The 16,017-nt window shown below is 58.2% G+C and overlaps 1 protein-coding gene across 4 annotated transcripts in view; it reads right to left on the bottom strand.

The window, feature by feature from the left end:
- PLXND1 (plexin D1) overlaps positions 1-15,941 on the bottom strand; it is a 58,122-nt gene extending 42,181 nt beyond the window's left edge. For all 4 annotated transcript variants that reach the window (XM_034998173.1, XM_034998175.1, XM_034998174.1 and 1 more), the window contains exon 1: positions 14,607-15,941. In XM_034998173.1, coding sequence (XP_034854064.1) covers positions 14,607-15,926 — 1,320 coding nt within the window. In that variant the 5' untranslated portion in view covers positions 15,927-15,941. The remainder of the gene's footprint in view (positions 1-14,606) is intronic.
- Positions 15,942-16,017: the final 76 nt, after the last annotated feature.

The following is a 16,017-nucleotide window of genomic DNA, read 5'->3' as shown; positions in this document are numbered from 1 at the left end:
GCCTCCCCAGCTTGATACCCTCTGATGGTTTACACAACACTCAGAATAAACACTGAATCCTAAATCCTCCCATCAGGGGCCCCAGCCCTTCTAAACCCATCCCATACCCTCCTCACCCACACTCCTCCACTCCAGCCACGGGAGGGGGAGGCTCGTTTCTGTTCCTCAAACACTGGGCCTTACCTCAGGGCCTTTGCTCATGCTGTTCCCTCTGCCCAGAGTGTCATTCCCCAGACTGTCACATAATTGGCTCCCTCTTGTCCTGCAGCTTCAGACCTACCCTGCCTGACTTCATTCTGTGTGTGCCCGAGGTGGGGGACAGCTGTGGAAAGGGGATGCTGGACCATTTCCCCCAGTGGCCTCTCCTGGTCCCGGGCCCACCCCTCAGCCATCCTGCAGCTGCAGGGAAGAGGTGAGGGGAGCTCTGTCAGCAAGTAGGCGGGAGAGCGGGCACTTGGGCCTGAGGCCTGCCATGAGGGAAGCTTCTCCTAGGGGTTACATAACTTCTCTTCACTGAATATGGATTACTTGCGTCATGAAATAATAAGCTGTTTTAAAATTAAAATTGTAAACCCTTGCCTGGAGAACATGATTTTCCTCCCTGAGCTCTGGGACGGGGCGGGGAGGGAAGGGAAGACCTAGGAGGCCCTGGATGACACCCTTAGGGTTTTCTGCCCTGGGCCCCACAATGGGAGACCCCAGCCAGCCAGGAAAAGCCAGACGGGGCACCCAGATGAGGGTGATTTGTGGGCTGGTCGCGGCAGAGAGGACGAGGCAGGAACACGCCGGGAATCCAGCTCTCGCCTGCCCGCCCTGACGTTCACAAGCCATTAATTCTGTACCGAAGGAATTTTCTAAAAAGCCTTTCCTCCAACTTTTTTTTTTCCTCTTATCCTAAAAATAAAATCTAAAAAAAAATTTTTAAAGGAGAAGTAACCCCCCATCAGCTGCTCTGGATGATCTGTGCTCTGAGGGGAAGCTGACTCTGGACTGCCAGGGGAAATCACAAGGCTTCGAACCGGCTCAAAAGTGGAAGCTGGGACCCATGTCCACGGAGCAGGCGGGAAATGCTTCCCCTGCTGGGGGAGGGGGCTGCAGGCCTGGGAAAGGGGGACAGTGCCCTTGGGGACGTAGCAGCCCTCCCAAGTGTGGCCTCCACCGAACTTGGTCTCTGGGGGCAGTTAGCTCCAGGGGCCCAAAATACCACCCTGACTGGCTGACGCTGCCTGAAATTCCTCCCTCAGCACCGGCCTTCCCTCAAGTCTCACTTTCCGTAGGTCTTTCAAAACACAAATTCCCCTGGGAGCAGAGGAGGGCTGGCCTCTCCCAGCAGCCCCCTCCAATCCAGTAGAGCCACCTTTCTAAGCACAAAACTGGTTAAATCCTCCCTGGCGTCAAACCCATCTCCAGCGCCCAGCTCTCCTCAGGATCAGGCCTGGCATTCAAGGCCTTTGTGGTCTGGTTCCAGCTGCTCAGGCTTCAAGTCTCGCTTTTTTCCTCTGTCCCACCCTCTGCTCTGACCACACCAACCTCTGCAATTCCTCCAGTGTGGCCACACCTTCCCACCCAGGCTCCTGATCCTTCATAACCGTTACTCCCTTAGCAGCCAATGCCCTTCCCACACCTCTGAGCCCTCATACTTCCCCTGGCCCATCAGTCTCCCTTGTCTTGACCCATGCTAGTCCCTTTGCCAGACATGTCCAGGCAGCAAGTTTTTCACCAGCTTTCAAGATGTGACTCAGAAAAAATCTCCCCTCTTCTGGACGGCACTGTGCTGGTTACCACTTTCATTTATCATGGTAGCATAAACATGAGCTTCTCCAGGGTAGAGACTGTGCTCTAGGATGACTGTTTACTAAAGAGAGACTAATTTTGACTAAAGTGTGATTGACTATATTCAGCTGCTTCTTTTCCAAACAAAGATTGAGAACAACACTGCCATGCTGGGTGCTGGAGAACTAGAGCAACATATGGGCCAACTGTATGCCTACTGTGTGTGTGGCAACATAGGGGAGTCAGGTGTTCAGGCCCAGGCAGCACCGGGCTGCTACTTTTGGTTCCTCTAAGAACCTCAGTGTATCCCTCTCTAAATGGGACGAGCAATAGCTGCTGCGGGTCTCAGCTGTTTTTCTGAGAGCAGGACACACCCTCTCTCTTCAGCTAGCTGCCTCCTGGGGCCAAAGCTCAGCTCTGCCCACTTTCCCATTAAAACTCTTGACATATTGATTTCACTACCAACTGTAATTGTGTTGACTTTCTCTCCCCAGGAAGCCGGCTGAAGCAAGAGCTTCAAGAGCCCAGTTTCTCAGGCCTCTGCATCCTGCCTGCAGACCCCACCAAACCTCAGCCCCACTGTAGGTGGCACTCTGAGGAGGGTCAGGCAGCAATGGTAGGCCGGGTGGCAGGCTGCAAGGCCCAGGAGTTCTGTCAGGGATAGAAGACACCAGCTGTTGGGGCTTTGTGCTCAGGAATTGAGGGCACTTTCCCACCTCAAGTGTTTGACTGTTATCGACCCAAGATCCCAGGAAAGCGAAGTTTCACTGTGAGGAGCTGGAAGCACCATCCCTTTTGGGTGTTAAAAAATACACCTGGGCTGGGACTGGACCAAACCCCCTCCTCTCCCTCCACAGTGGCCAAAGGAGGCTTTTTAAAACTGTAAGGCACTGGGTGGCGCCTGGGGGGCTCAGTCAGTTAAGCGTCTGCCTTCGGCTCAGGTCATGATCCCAGGGTCCTGGGATTGAGCCCCACATCGCGCTCCCCACTTGGCGGGAAGCCTGCTTCTCCCTCTCCCACTCCCCCTGCTTGTGTTCCCTCTCTCGCTGTGTCTCTCTCTGTCAAATAAATAAATAAAATCTAAAAAAAAAAAACAAAACAAAACTGTAAGGCACTAAGTACAACATGGGATCCTGGAAAAGAAAAAGAACACTTGTGGAGTAAAGTCTCGAGTTCAGTTGAGAGTAAAGTACTAACGTTGGTTTCTTAGTTTTGACAAATGTACCATGGGAGTGTAAAACCTTAGCAATGGGGAAAATGGAGGGAAGGATATGCAGGAACTATCTGTACTATTGTCGTAACTTTCCTGTAAATCTAAAAGTTTTCCAAAATAAAAAGTTTATTAAAAAAAAAAAAGCAACCAGAAACCAGTATGTCCCCTCTGCAGCTCAACAGCCATCAATGGATCCCTAGTGCCCTCAACATAAACCCAAACTTTGCTCCTGGGCCCCAAGGCCCTGCTCTACCTGGCCTGCCCCCTCTGGGGCTCCCCTCAATGCGCTCCCCTGCCAACTCTTCCCTCAGCTTGGACAGCCAAGGACAAGGAAGTCTCCCTCAGGAGAATGCCCCAGAGACAAGGACTAGAGGAGAGGGAACAAGCAAGGATCGGGTAGGGTGGTCACGGGGGTCTGACAGGCAGTCTGCAGGAGGCCTACACAAAGGAACCACTAAACTCTGTGGGATTGTTGCCTCACACAGGGCCCAGGTGAGCAGTCCTTCCCCCACCCTTCTTCAGAAGCCCTGACGTTAAAGGGGGAAGCATTCTCAAGGTCACCCTCGTGGCTGACCGCACGGGTACTCAGTCAGGTCAGTCAGCCTGTGACTCCAAACCCAAACTCCTCCCTCCCACGTTAGCCGGTGCAGCTTCTCAGAAACCGCAGCTAATGGGCTATGGCTCCCCTGAGCGGACACCTCCACTGACGGTAAACTGAGTCATGGAAAGAGCCGTGGGCCTACTGTGCGCCGGCCCAGGGAGGAAACAGGATGGAGCTGGCTCTAAGGGGCACATGGCAAAGGCCCCCACACCATGGAGGAAGCCGCTCGCTGCCGGGGAAGGAAATACCAGCACCTCCCAGTGGGTGATCAAGATGCTGACTTCCTGGAGGGGTAGGCGGGGAGAGTGCGCGCAACTGGGCCACGGAACAACAGCCAAGAGGCCTGGCTCTGAGCCCAGGTGAAACCAAGGTACAGAGAGGGGCAGAGGCTTCCTCAGGCCACACAGCGCCACAATCCCCTACCTGACCCCAGGCTGCCTGAATCAGGTGCGGGGGGAGACCCCGAGAAGTAGCAATGGACGCGGCAGCTTGGGTAGACCCTTCCAGCGTTTCAGAGAGGCCTGCTCTGTTTCCCTGATCCCCTCTCTGCACGAGGTGGGTCACCCAGGCCAGCTGAGCACCGTCTGGAAGGGTTGTGTGAACCAGACAGCCAGGCCATCCTGAGCACGGTATGTCTGTCTAGCCACAACTGGCACCCCAGGCCCAGCCGCCACGCTGGCTGCAGGCTGGAAGGACAGCCCCCAGGCTGAGGTCAGAGGTCCGGCTGGACGGAAGACCTGCTACGTGTAGGCCCCGAGCAGAGCTATCTCACAGCCGCACACTTGTGTCCCCATGTTACAGACAGAGAAACTGAGGCTCCTGACGTAGCAAGTCTCGTTGCTCATTACTCATCATGGGACGCTGCTTCCTGTCTGAGCCTCAGTCTCCGCATCTGTAAAATGGGGACAATAACTGCACCCTCCATCGAGGGCTGCCGGAAAGAGCTCAGCTCACAGCAGCCCTCGGTACTGACCCCTGCAGATTCTCAGTCAACGTTCCCCATTAGCTGGGCAGGTCACATGGGAGCCGCCCAGGACAAGCTGCTCCACCACATCCACCCTCACCCACGACACGCGTGTTGGGGGCCCGGCCGAGGCCCGCTCTGCTCAGGCCTGCCTGGGAACTCCTACCGCAGCCGCTGACTCAAGCAGCCATTGTTTTGTTAGCTGGACACGCCCCCCCCCCCAGACACCCAGCTCCCCCTTCTTGAAGCCGTTTCTCATTCTGGCCCAGCCTGGCCCCATTTCCAGCCCTTCCCCCTGGGGTCCCAGAGGAGCCCAGTGTGGGATGGGCAGCCAGCGACTCTTCCCTGCCCGGGGTAGTCACTCCCCCCACACCAGCTCTAATGGGGGGCGGGGCGGCAGAGCACTGCAGCTCCAGCCCCTCCTTTCCCTGGAACGGTTTCTGTCCCAGCCTCTTCCCCTAGAGGGGATGTGGGCCAGGAGAAGCTGAGAGCTGAGCTGCCTCTCTCGGGCACATTTGGCCTTCCTCCTCCTGGGGCCAAGGAGCCCTAGGGACTGGAACTCACACCCTCCTCCCTGTCCCCTGGGTGCTGGCCTCCGTCCCGGAGTCATCATATAACTGACTGTGGGCACAGCGGAGGGGACAGGGCTGGCTTGGAGGCCCCAGCAAACATGTCTGGGCTGGGTCCCAAGTACTGGGGACATGGAGGTGACACAGGGGTCCCTCTCTCCAGCTGCCCACATCTCAGTTCAGAGATCACCCCCAAGTTGGGAAAGGACAGCTTTAAAATAACAACAATACAGTAGTAGCAACAACACAATAATAAGTTGGCTTTGTGCCCCGGCCTGTATAGCCTAATTTAACCCTAATAAGTCGGTGCTACTTTACAGCAAGGGAAACTGAGGCACAGAGCAGCGACTTGTCCAGGGTCACACAGCCAGAATGGCCAGATGCGAGCCTGAAACCTAGGCAGTCTGGCTCCGGAGTCCTTGCCCTTAACCACAGCCTGTCCGCCCAATGCTCTGCTTGGGCCGGGCCAACAGCTGCTGGGGGCCTGGCTGCCTGGAGCCAGAAAGGCCCTGGGTGGCAAGCTAGGGAAACTGAGGCCCATCAAAGAGATGGCCACTTCTGGAGGGCTCGTTCACTTCAAACACAGATGTTGGACGGGCCCTGAGAGGGACATGGGGGCGGAGGTGACCACAGATCCCCATTTAGCTTCTTTCCCGGGCCTGGCCTCCACTTCAAGGCCTCTGTCCACTGCCCCCCCATTATTTACCGATCAGAGCAGAAAGCACTACGTGATTAACGCCCCACTGGGGCCTTGCTGGGCCTCATAATGGAGCTTCGAGCTTCCTCCCTCCTCTAGTGTGTGATTTATCATGTTTCAGGGTAAAGGATGGCGGACGGGGAGGGGCCAGCCCCGCTGGCCCAGCGGATCTCAGATCTCGGTGGCATCGAGTGTCAGCGGGAGAGTGGGTGGTGCAGGGGCCCATCCAGGCAGCCTGTTGGGTTCAGCTCTGGCCCAAACACGGGCTTTGAAAAGAAGAGAACGGCCACACTCCGGGGGTAGCCAGGATCCAAATGCACGTGGCTGGCGCCAGGAGACTTTCCAGGCCTGTCCCCACGCGGCACCGGCTGGTTTCCATGGCAATCACCACACCACTGTCAGAGCTGGAGAGGCCCACGGGAGTCACCTGGTCCAGCCACAGTGGGGGCTCTGGGAGAGAGCCTCCTGCTTCTGCCAGCACCTAGCAGGGCGGATGAGGGGCCAGCAGCTATGCAGTCCCTTCTAGAACCAGATCGACTATGTCTCACTCCTCCCCAGAAGCCTTGCTGGCTCCCCACAGCCCACAGGACAGCATTGAAATCCTTGGCCTGCACCCCAGACCCCACACACTCTCAGCTTCATCTCTGCCTGCTACCCAAGCCACGTTCTACCACATCTCTGGGCCTTTGCCTCTGGCTGGAATGCCTTCCCCAGCTCCATCTGCCCAAGTCCAGCTCCAACATCCCCCTCCTCCAGGAAGCCTTCCTGGACTCCCTCAGAAGAGGCTAGGCAGTGTGCCGCCCTGGTTGTGGCATATGTTCTGTCATGATCTCCTCCCTGACTGTCTGGGAGCCCCTGGAGGGTAGGGGCAGAGTCTGACTCATTCCTTTTTGGGGGCTGCCATGTAACAAAGTTGGGCCCCCTCCTCTACTGCCACATTCTAGAGAACCCTCCACCAGGAGCAAGGACAGGCAGGAGATGCTGCCTAGGAGGTGTGGGCTCTGGTGGGTGAAGGCAGAGGCACCTGTAGTCCTGGGTGACAGGAGCCCCACGCCTGGAACCATGCTGGGCGCTGGGCTCACTGGGAAGCCCTCACCCCTCACAGCAGCCCCAGCAAGGACAGGGCTGCTCTGGGTGTCTGTTTCCACCCCTTCAGGATGGACCCTTTCACTTCTTCCCACTGTGACCTTGAGGGCCCCTCTGGATCACACCCCTTCAGTCCATGTTTCAGGAGGAACCACGGAGTAAAGGGGATGAGCACAGGTTCTGCAGCGAGACACCCGCTCCACCTTTTACCCACTGTGTGACCTCAGGCAAGTCACCTAACCTCTCTGGGCCTCGATTTCCCCTTTTTGTAGATTAGGGATAATACTCATCTCATTCCATTTCTGGGGCGATGAAAAGATAGACTCTATATAAAGAGCTTTGCCATACACCTGACGCAAACCCCTGAGCAACAACGGCATTACCAGAGGCCCCACTGGCGCTGAGAGAAGCCATTCCGGGACGGCGGGCGCCCCCTTGCCACCCCACAGCCCAACTCAGATCGGGAAACCGAAGTCCGGGAAGGGTGCGGGCCCCCACGAGGCCCAGGGCTCAGGCCCTCATGCTCCTCTTCCATACACACCGTGTCTGTTCTTCCTCCAGCAACCCGAGCACAGAACCCGGCCTGTCTCCTGCATGTCCAGGAGAACCAGCAGCCATGGGCCAGCAAATCTGGCTCTCGTAGACTGTTTTTGCAGGGGCTCATGCTGACTCACACAGCCTCTGCTGAACACCAGGCTGCCCCGTTCTTCCCGATGCTGAATCCATTTTACAGACGGGGAAAAGGAGGACCAGAGAAGGTAAGTGACTTGCCTGAGGCCACAGCTAGGAAGGCACAGCGCCAGGATTTGAATCCAGGGAGTCGGTGCCAGGGTCCAGCACTCATGCACCCTCTGGGCCTGCCTGGGTGTGGCTGGTCCTAACTGTGGGTATGGTTAGGGCCGGACAGATCTGCCATCCCCTCTCCTAGCAAACCCTGGATGGCACCGTACTGCCCTGGAGGGGAGGCAGCCTCCCAGCCCCAGTACCCACCCAGCACTGGTCCAGGGCTGGGGTCAGTGTTGGAAGAGATTTGTCAAGTCATCGTACAAACTGACCACATCCTTCACTTGCACACTCAAAGGGCCAGGAGGCTCACTCCTTCCAGAATCCAGAGGATCACATTTTTAGACATGAATGCAACTAGTACTTCCCTGCCTTCCCCACTTCCTCAAAAGGCCTGGCCAGCCCCAGCCTTGACAGATGCCCCGGCCAGCCTCCCCCTACTCTGGAACTGAGTCACTGCCCCATCAGCTCCCAGCTGCCATTGGGGGCCTGTGGTGCTGTAACAGAAGAGGGTTTTGTACAAAGGGTCCTGCCCAGGTCTCCATGGGGCAGGGTAAGCAGAACTCCCAGCCGAGAGCTCACAGCTAATACTAGCCATCGCCCACCACGGACTCTGGTGCCAGACAGCCAGTCTGCGGATCCCCATTCCTGCGAACCAGCCCTGTGACCCTGGGCCTCAGTTTCCCTATCTGTAAGCTGGGGATAACAGACCTTCCTGCCTCATGGTGGGGGGCTATGAGATCAAACACACTGGTGCTCGTGAAGGGCCAACATGGTGACCCCGCTCAGAACTGGGAGCTCAGCAATGTTTATTATCCAGCCCCAGGGAGCTGACAGGGCACCTACCCTCCGCATACCCCTCAGGCCCACCAGATGCTTGGCGCCTGCCCCATCAACGGCAGTGAAAACATGCCCACTCTCTCCCTGTCAGCCTCTGTCTTCCTGCCTCTGAGCTCACTCAGTGGGGCGGCCCTGGACACACCCCTGCCTCACCCCTCTGGCTCGCCCAGCCAAGTCACCTTTAGGACCTGGTGTGATTCCGTCTCCTCCAAGGGCCTGACCCCCCTCCTCTGCTGGCTCTTTGACACATGCTGAGCTCATTTTTCTCAGGTGTAGTTTTCCCTCCTGTTACTAATACCTCCACCTGCCATTTCCTGGGTACCGCATGTGAGATTTTAATCCGCCCACAACCTCAGAGGTAGACACTGTACCCTTTTACAATAAGGAAGCATGAGGCCCAGAGAGGGTAAATGACTCACCCTGGGTCACACAGCATATGGGCAGGAGAATGGGACTCAATGTCTTGTATGTGCAAGTCAGGACTGGTGACATTCCCAGGGTGGGCTGGGATATTAACTGTCGCCTGGCCCAAGGTCTGTCTCTCTAGGCTAGAAGGTCATCTTGGCCAATGCTGCTGGAACCCCCTGAGCCCCACCAAGTGTCTGCTTTTACCCTTGGCCACGGGAAGCTCACTCCCAGCCCCCAGCCCAACTCCAAATGTAAAGCCCATCTTGGAAGCTCTGTCTCCCTCCACCTCCACCCAGCATTTCAGCCCCTAAATTGGTTCAGAAAACGCCTTCTTGACGATGAGCACCCACCCACCGCATGCCAGTTTAAAACAGCCTGAGGGTTTTTTTTCCACCTTTACTATAAAAAGACACCTTGAAAATGCAGCATTGGTATTTCCCTGTTGGTTTTCCTTTTGACTTAAAAAAAAAAAAAAAATCACGGTCACTCAAAGGTTGAGAGGAAAGATTCCGGGCAGGGAATTAGACTTGGCCTGCCCTCGCCTTGCTGGATAAGCCTGTGCCTCAGTTTCCCTCATCGACAGCACACAGCAACTTCCCAACTGGCTTTCACCTCAAACATAAATTGAGGAAAGGGATCCAAGCTACACACAATGGAGGATAATTTTCGCACTCACTTTCTCTCTCAAAATCATGCAACGGCCCCAAATATGCCAAAAATAATCAGGGACAAAGTTGGGGCCCTCCAAAGCCTGGCGGGGTGGACAAGTTTCTCTGCTTCTGACCTTGCACCTCGGCAGCTTCTCCCTTCCCCAGCAGATTCCTAGATGGAAGGTGGCAGCAGAGGCTAAGGCTTCATTGTCATAAAGGTGGGCGGCAGAGGACAGAGTCCTCCAGGTGAGAAGCTGGAATGTCTGAGATCACTCTGACCGAGGGGCTGGACCCATGGGGTCAAAAGACTCCCAAGCAAGAGTGGGAGGCTGGGCTTCCAGAGGCCCACCCTGGCCACCTCACTTGAGGGTCAGATGTCCCTAGAGAACAGATGGAAGGGCAGGGTCCTGTCCCCCAGGTCCAGCCCTACTGAGACCACCTGCTGCTAGAGAAGTCAGGCCAGATGGCTCTGGGAGAGAAAGGGATTCCAGGCGCCTGGAACTCCCCCAACACCCCCAGACCAAATCCGTCCTCTCCCCCAGAGGCACCCCACCGCATGCCCTACTCTGCCAGCACCAACTTCCATCCCGATGCTGGACCAGACTGGGCAGCTTCCTGCTCCCCCCCATCCATCCCCACCTCTGGGGCTACATCCTGGCACCTCAATCTGGCCGGAACCCACTGCTTCCCTCTCTGCCCTCAGACCAGGCCCTACACAGCCCCCCGGAACAAGGCCAAACCCACCACCTCCACCACCGCGCCCGGGGTCCACCACAGGGCCTGGCACATAGTAGGTGCTCAAGAAATATTTTCGAGTAAGTGAGTGAATCTCTTGCCTGGAAGATAGCACCAGCCCTCCAACTACTCTTCCTGCCTCTCATCTTCCCTCTCACTAGCCACCTAGGGACTTTCTAAAATAATTATATTAAAAATAATCAGAGTACAGTTGACCCTTGAACCATGTGGGTTTGAACTGTGTGGGCCCACTTACATGTGGATTTTTTACAGGACAGCACTGTATGTGTTTTTCCTTTGTTCCGATTTTCTTCATAACATTTCCTTTTCTCTAGCTCTCTTTCTTGTAAGGTTACAGCATACAACGAACATAACATACAAAATATACGTCAGTCACTGTTTATGTTACTGGGAAGGCTCCCAGTCAACAGGAGGCTATTATTAGTAGTTATGTTGTGGGGGAGTCAGAAGTTATATGTAGATTTTTGACTGTGCAAGGGGGTCGGCACCCCTAACCCCTGAGTTGTTCAAGAGTCAACTATAATTGCAAACATGTGTGCCAGGCACTCTACTAAGGACTTTACAGGTGTTATCTCCTTTAATCCCCACAACAGTCCTGGGGGGTAAGTACCTTCTTTTTTTTTTTTTTTATGATTTTATTTATTTATTTGAGAGAGAGAGCACACGAGAGGGGGGAGGGTCAGAGGGAGAAGCAGACTCCCTGCCGAGCAGGGAGCCCGATGCGGGACTCGATCCAGGGACTCCAGGATCATGACCTGAGCCGAAGGTAGTCGCTTAACCAACTGAGCCACAGGCGCCTGAGGTAAGTACCTTCTTATTGCTCCCATTCTACAGAAGAGGAAAGTGAGGTGCTCATTCAGATCACATTACTCCTCTGGCTAAGACCCTTCATGGCTCCCACACCCCCAGGATACAGTCCCAACTCCACGATGCAGCCTCCCTACACCTGCAGGCGCTGCCCCCTTCCCCCAGCCCCTCTCTCACATTCCTCCCCCACCCCCCACCGCAGGGACCACCTTCAGTTGCTCTGGCCCACCCTGCTGTTTCCTACCTCCAGGCCTTCGCACAGGCTGTTCCCTCTGCTGGGACCCTTTCGTCTTCCTATGCCAGCTTCACGTGGCTAACCCTTGCTCATCCATCCACCTCCACGTTGATAGCACCTCCCCCAGAAGCTATGATGTCCCTTCCTGGGGCTCCCTCTGTCCATGTTCTCTTATCACCCGCCCCCTGGCCCCCTGGGCTCTAAGTGCCTGGCCACACGTCTGCCCTCTGCTCGCCTGCAGGGGCCATGAGAGCAGAAACTGTGCCAGCCTGGGGCACACAGTAGGGCCTTAGGAAATGTCTACTGAGGCCTTCATCTGGGCTAGAGGTGGGAAATGGTGGGGTATTTCCTGCTGTAGAAGCCAAAAGGGGTCAGCGCTGTCTGGGGCCGAGCCCAGAGCGGTGTTAATAAGGCCCTTGGGGTATCGGCAAGAACGGCAGGCAGCTACCAGGTGCTACTATGTTCCAGGCACCACGTGCTTCACATTAACTCATTCATTTAGTCCTTGAAGCAATCCTTAGGGATTTGTTTTTAGTGTCCCCATTTGACGGAGGAGGAAACTGAGGCTCAAATAGGTTAAGTCACTTGCCAAGGTCACACAGCTGGGAAGTGACAGAGGAGGATTTGAATCCAGGGTACAAAGTCCAAGTTCTTGGCCTGTCACTGGGGAGCTGGCAACAGCCGGAGCAGGAATAACCATCCCCCGCCCCACCCCGCCCCACGGCTACACTAACTAGAGGCCCAGACCCTGGGGCCTTGGACACATCTGGGAGATATGGCCCAGCAGCCCTGTCCCGCCCGTGCCCACAACTAGGCAAGGGGAAGGGGAGAGGGGTGTGGAGGACACAGGGAGAGTGGCTGCGGAGGGCCAGAAATCGACCTCACCTTGGGGTGGGGAGAAGGCCCATGGCCACTCTGTCCCTGGGGCTGTGTCCCTGGAGAGGCCCTGCCCCTCTAAGGAGAAGGAAGCCCCAACCCCCTTCAGCAGAGTGAGTCACTGCACCAGGCCAGGCTGGGGACCGTGGGAACCAGGCCGGTTCCTGCCAGAGGGGGAGGGGGTTACTGCAGTGGCGGCCTGAGGAATCCCATGGATCAACCCACACCAAGGGCCTGGATGGACACACAGGCCCTGGAAAGGCCGAAGGAAGGCCCAGGGGCTGGCCTGACCTCAGCCCGGGCCACCACAGTAGGGTCTTCCCTCCGTAGAACAGGGATTGACTTCCCACTCACCTCCTCTGGCCCTGAGACCCCCAAACAAAGCTTGTACCCTCAAACACACCCCTTTGGAGGATGTGGCTCTGCGGAGGGGAATGGTAGATGTCCCAATCACAGGGCTAGGCAGCCAGCCCTGACCTGGCTAGCCCCTGTGGGTGGCAGTCTGCCCCACTCACCCACCGTGACCTTTATTTTCAGGGCGGCCAGCCAGCTGGTGGTGGGCAGCCGTGGGAGCCCGAAAGCAGGAGAAGGAATCCGTGTTTTCTCAAAGCCCCAGTGTTGGGCACACCCACAGGGGAATAATTAATCTCATGAGATTCTTGCCTGCAGCCTGAAGACCATGGAGAAGGGACGGGGCAGGGCCACGGGGGGCCTGGCCCCAAGGAGGGCTCACCAGGAAAAGGCTGAGTTCAGCATCTTGCTGAGGGAGAAACTGAGGCTTCCTAGGTGTTGAAATGGACTCCCCCACCTCACACGAGGATGCAGAGTGTGGAAAAGGCACAGGGTCCCACCTCTCACAGCCCCCCGAAGAAGTGGCTCCTTTCTAGTGAGCTTTCTTGAGGGGACCTGCACAAAGTTCCCTTCTACACCCGTGTCATGTCCCCCGCAAGGTCAACACACCACAGCGATCCCCCACCTCGGTCTAACCCAGCCCCAGCGGCCTGGGCCCCATTCCCACCCAGCCAATTTGCTGCCGCACCTGGCCCCTCCTCACTCCCTCCTGAGCCCCTGGCCCTCTCCTGTCCCCCCCTGCATACCCCAGGGCTGCACACAGTCCTGTTCACCTCCCTCTACTCCCCTGGCTCCCACACCTCCCCACACCAGCCACCTGAGACTTCTCCAACACACTTGCGCGCGCGCGCGCACACACACACACACACACACACTCTCTCTCTCTCTGAGCTCCGTATCCATTAGGCAGCAAAGGATCGGTGGTGTTAAGAACACAGATGAGGCCAGGCAGCCTGGATTCAAACCCTGTCTCTGCTGGTTTCCAGCTGTGTGATCTTGAGCGAGTTATTTAACCTCTCTGTTCCTCAGTTTCTTCAAATGTAAAATGGGGATGAGAGTAGAGCCTACCTCAGAGGGTGGCTGTGAGAACCAAGCCAGTTATGCCATTTGAGGCACTTAGTGGGCATTCCACAAATGTGGTCGGCCAGCCCACAGCCCCCATGACTGGTACTTGCTAAGTGCTCAGTATGTGTATATATATATATATATATATATATATATATATATATATATATAATGAGTGAGTAAAAGTTGGCCTCAGGAACACACCTGTTTGCCAACCAGTGGTCTCCCCAGAGTACCTGCTGGTTCCCAAACATCTGTGTTCCCAGCCACACACCTCCCACTGCACACCCAGGCCCACCCTGCTGCCCATGTCCCTCTGGGACACTTCCACCTGCCCTACACTCCTGCATGACCAGCTCAGGGACACACAAATCTGGCGCATACGCCCCTGTCACTCCCTCCTTGCTGCCCCTCACACACATCTGCAGGGCCCTGGTGCACACCTGCATGCCTCCCTGCACACCGGCCACACCCAAGCACACATCTGCCAACTCCCAGGGCAGCCCTGATAGGCTCACACAGCCAGCCCGGGCCCCACCTTTGGGCAGACATGCACTCGCTTGCTCTGCACTCAGCACACCCCTAGGACCACCACCTGCACACCTGGGCTATAGATGCCCCTTTGGCTCTCTCCAGCGCACAGCTGCAACCCTGACCCCTCCCACACACCTAGTTACGCTCACCTGGAACCCAGCACGCCCCTGAGTGCCCGCAGGCGCACACCTATACCGTATTCGCACCCGTGCCCCCACCATGGCGGACACCTGGGGCCCGGCAAATGCACCTGTGGCCCAGAGTACGTTCCTGGGTCTCCACACGCGCGTCTGGGCCCCCCACATTCACACCTGTGTCCCGCTCAGCGCACAGCCCGCCCCGTTAGCCGCACGCTCTCCCTCCTGCCCCCGGGCGGCTGTCCGGCTCCCTCGGCGTACCTGGATGTTGCGCTTGCGCTCGCAGGCCGGCCCGGTGCCCTGCACCACGCTGTCGAGCACCGCCACCACGTCCGGTGCGGGCTCCACGAAGCAGGCGTTGCGCGCGGCGCGGATGGCGGCTTGCACGTCGGCGAAGCGGAAGGCGCACAGCGCGGCCGGAGTGGCGCGGGACGCGGGGGACCCCTGCGGCCGCTCGAAGACGGCGAAGAGCAGCTCGCGCGCGGGGAAGACGGACACCAGGCGGCTGTAGAGGTCGCCGCGGCCCGCGCCGCCCGCGCACTGCAAGCCCAGCTGGATGTAGGACTCGGTGAGCTTCTTGGCGTCGCCGCCGGCGCCGCGGGGCAGGCAGATGCGCGCCAGCAGGCTCCGCGCCTGGCTCTCCTTGTCGCCCGCGCGCGCCTCGCTGTTGAGCGCCAGGTACGCGTAGGACGGGGCGCCCGGCGGCGGGTCGGGCGGGTGCAGGAAGGCGCGCACGAAGCCCAGCTTGTGCTGCTCCTTGGCGCCCTGCTTGATCTTGAGAATGTTGTCGTCGGAGGGGTTGAGGTCGAAGGTGAAGAGCTTGGCCAGGTCGCCGCGCGCATCCAGGGAGCGGATGGCGATCTCGGGCGTGTTCTCGAAGCGGTGGTCCTCCAGGCTGCGGTTGCGCGGGAAGAAGGCGCTGCCGTAGCCGGTGTACGTGGCGCCCACGAGCAGGCGGCTGCCCCCCGTGCCGGCGGCCGGCGGCAGCACCAGCCCCACGGTGGACGCGTTCGGGTGGTTGGCCGCCACGTTGAGCATGCTGGGGAACACCGTGACGGGCTCGGCGGGCGGCGCGGCGGGCGGGAAGCGCACGGCCACCGCGGAGATGTTGCCCCGCCGCCGCAGCTGGCAGAAGCCCTGGTAGATGGACCCGCACACGACCACCAGGCCCTGGCCGGGGTCCAGCTGCAGGATCTTGTTGTAGTTGTCGGTGAGGCGCCGCGGGTGCTCGCACGAGGCCTGAGGCAGCTGCGGGGCGTGACACAGCGGGCTGTCGGCCACCGGGCCCACGGCCGCCTCGGCCTCCAGGCTCAGGTTGGCGCCCGACAGCTGATAGAGGCGGTTGACGGCCGCCAAGTACACCGTCCCCGCTGCGCCGTCCAGGGCGAAGTTGTTGGTGGGCGTGGGCGAGGGGAACCGGCGCTGGATCTCCAGGGCGCCGACCCGCGCCGCCCCCAGGAGCAGCAGCAGCGGCAGCAGCGGGCACGGTGGCGGGGCCCGGAATGGCGGGCGCCGCGGCGGGGGGCTGGCCGCGGCGGCCCGAGCGCTAAGGGGTGCGCCGCCCGCGGCGCGACGAGCCATCCGGGCGTGCGCGGGCTGCGCGGCGCGGCGAGTGCATGGGGCGCGGCGCGGCCGGGAGCCGGGAGCCCGGAGGCGGCAGGAGGCGGGGGGG

The sequence above is a fragment of the Mirounga leonina genome, unplaced genomic scaffold, assembly GCF_011800145.1.
Source record: "Mirounga leonina isolate KUSES-001 unplaced genomic scaffold, KU_Mleo_1.0 Mir_94, whole genome shotgun sequence".
NCBI lineage: Eukaryota > Metazoa > Chordata > Mammalia > Carnivora > Phocidae > Mirounga > Mirounga leonina.
The sequence above is the reverse complement of the archived record's forward strand: the minus strand, read 5'-3'. Positions and strand labels throughout refer to the sequence as shown.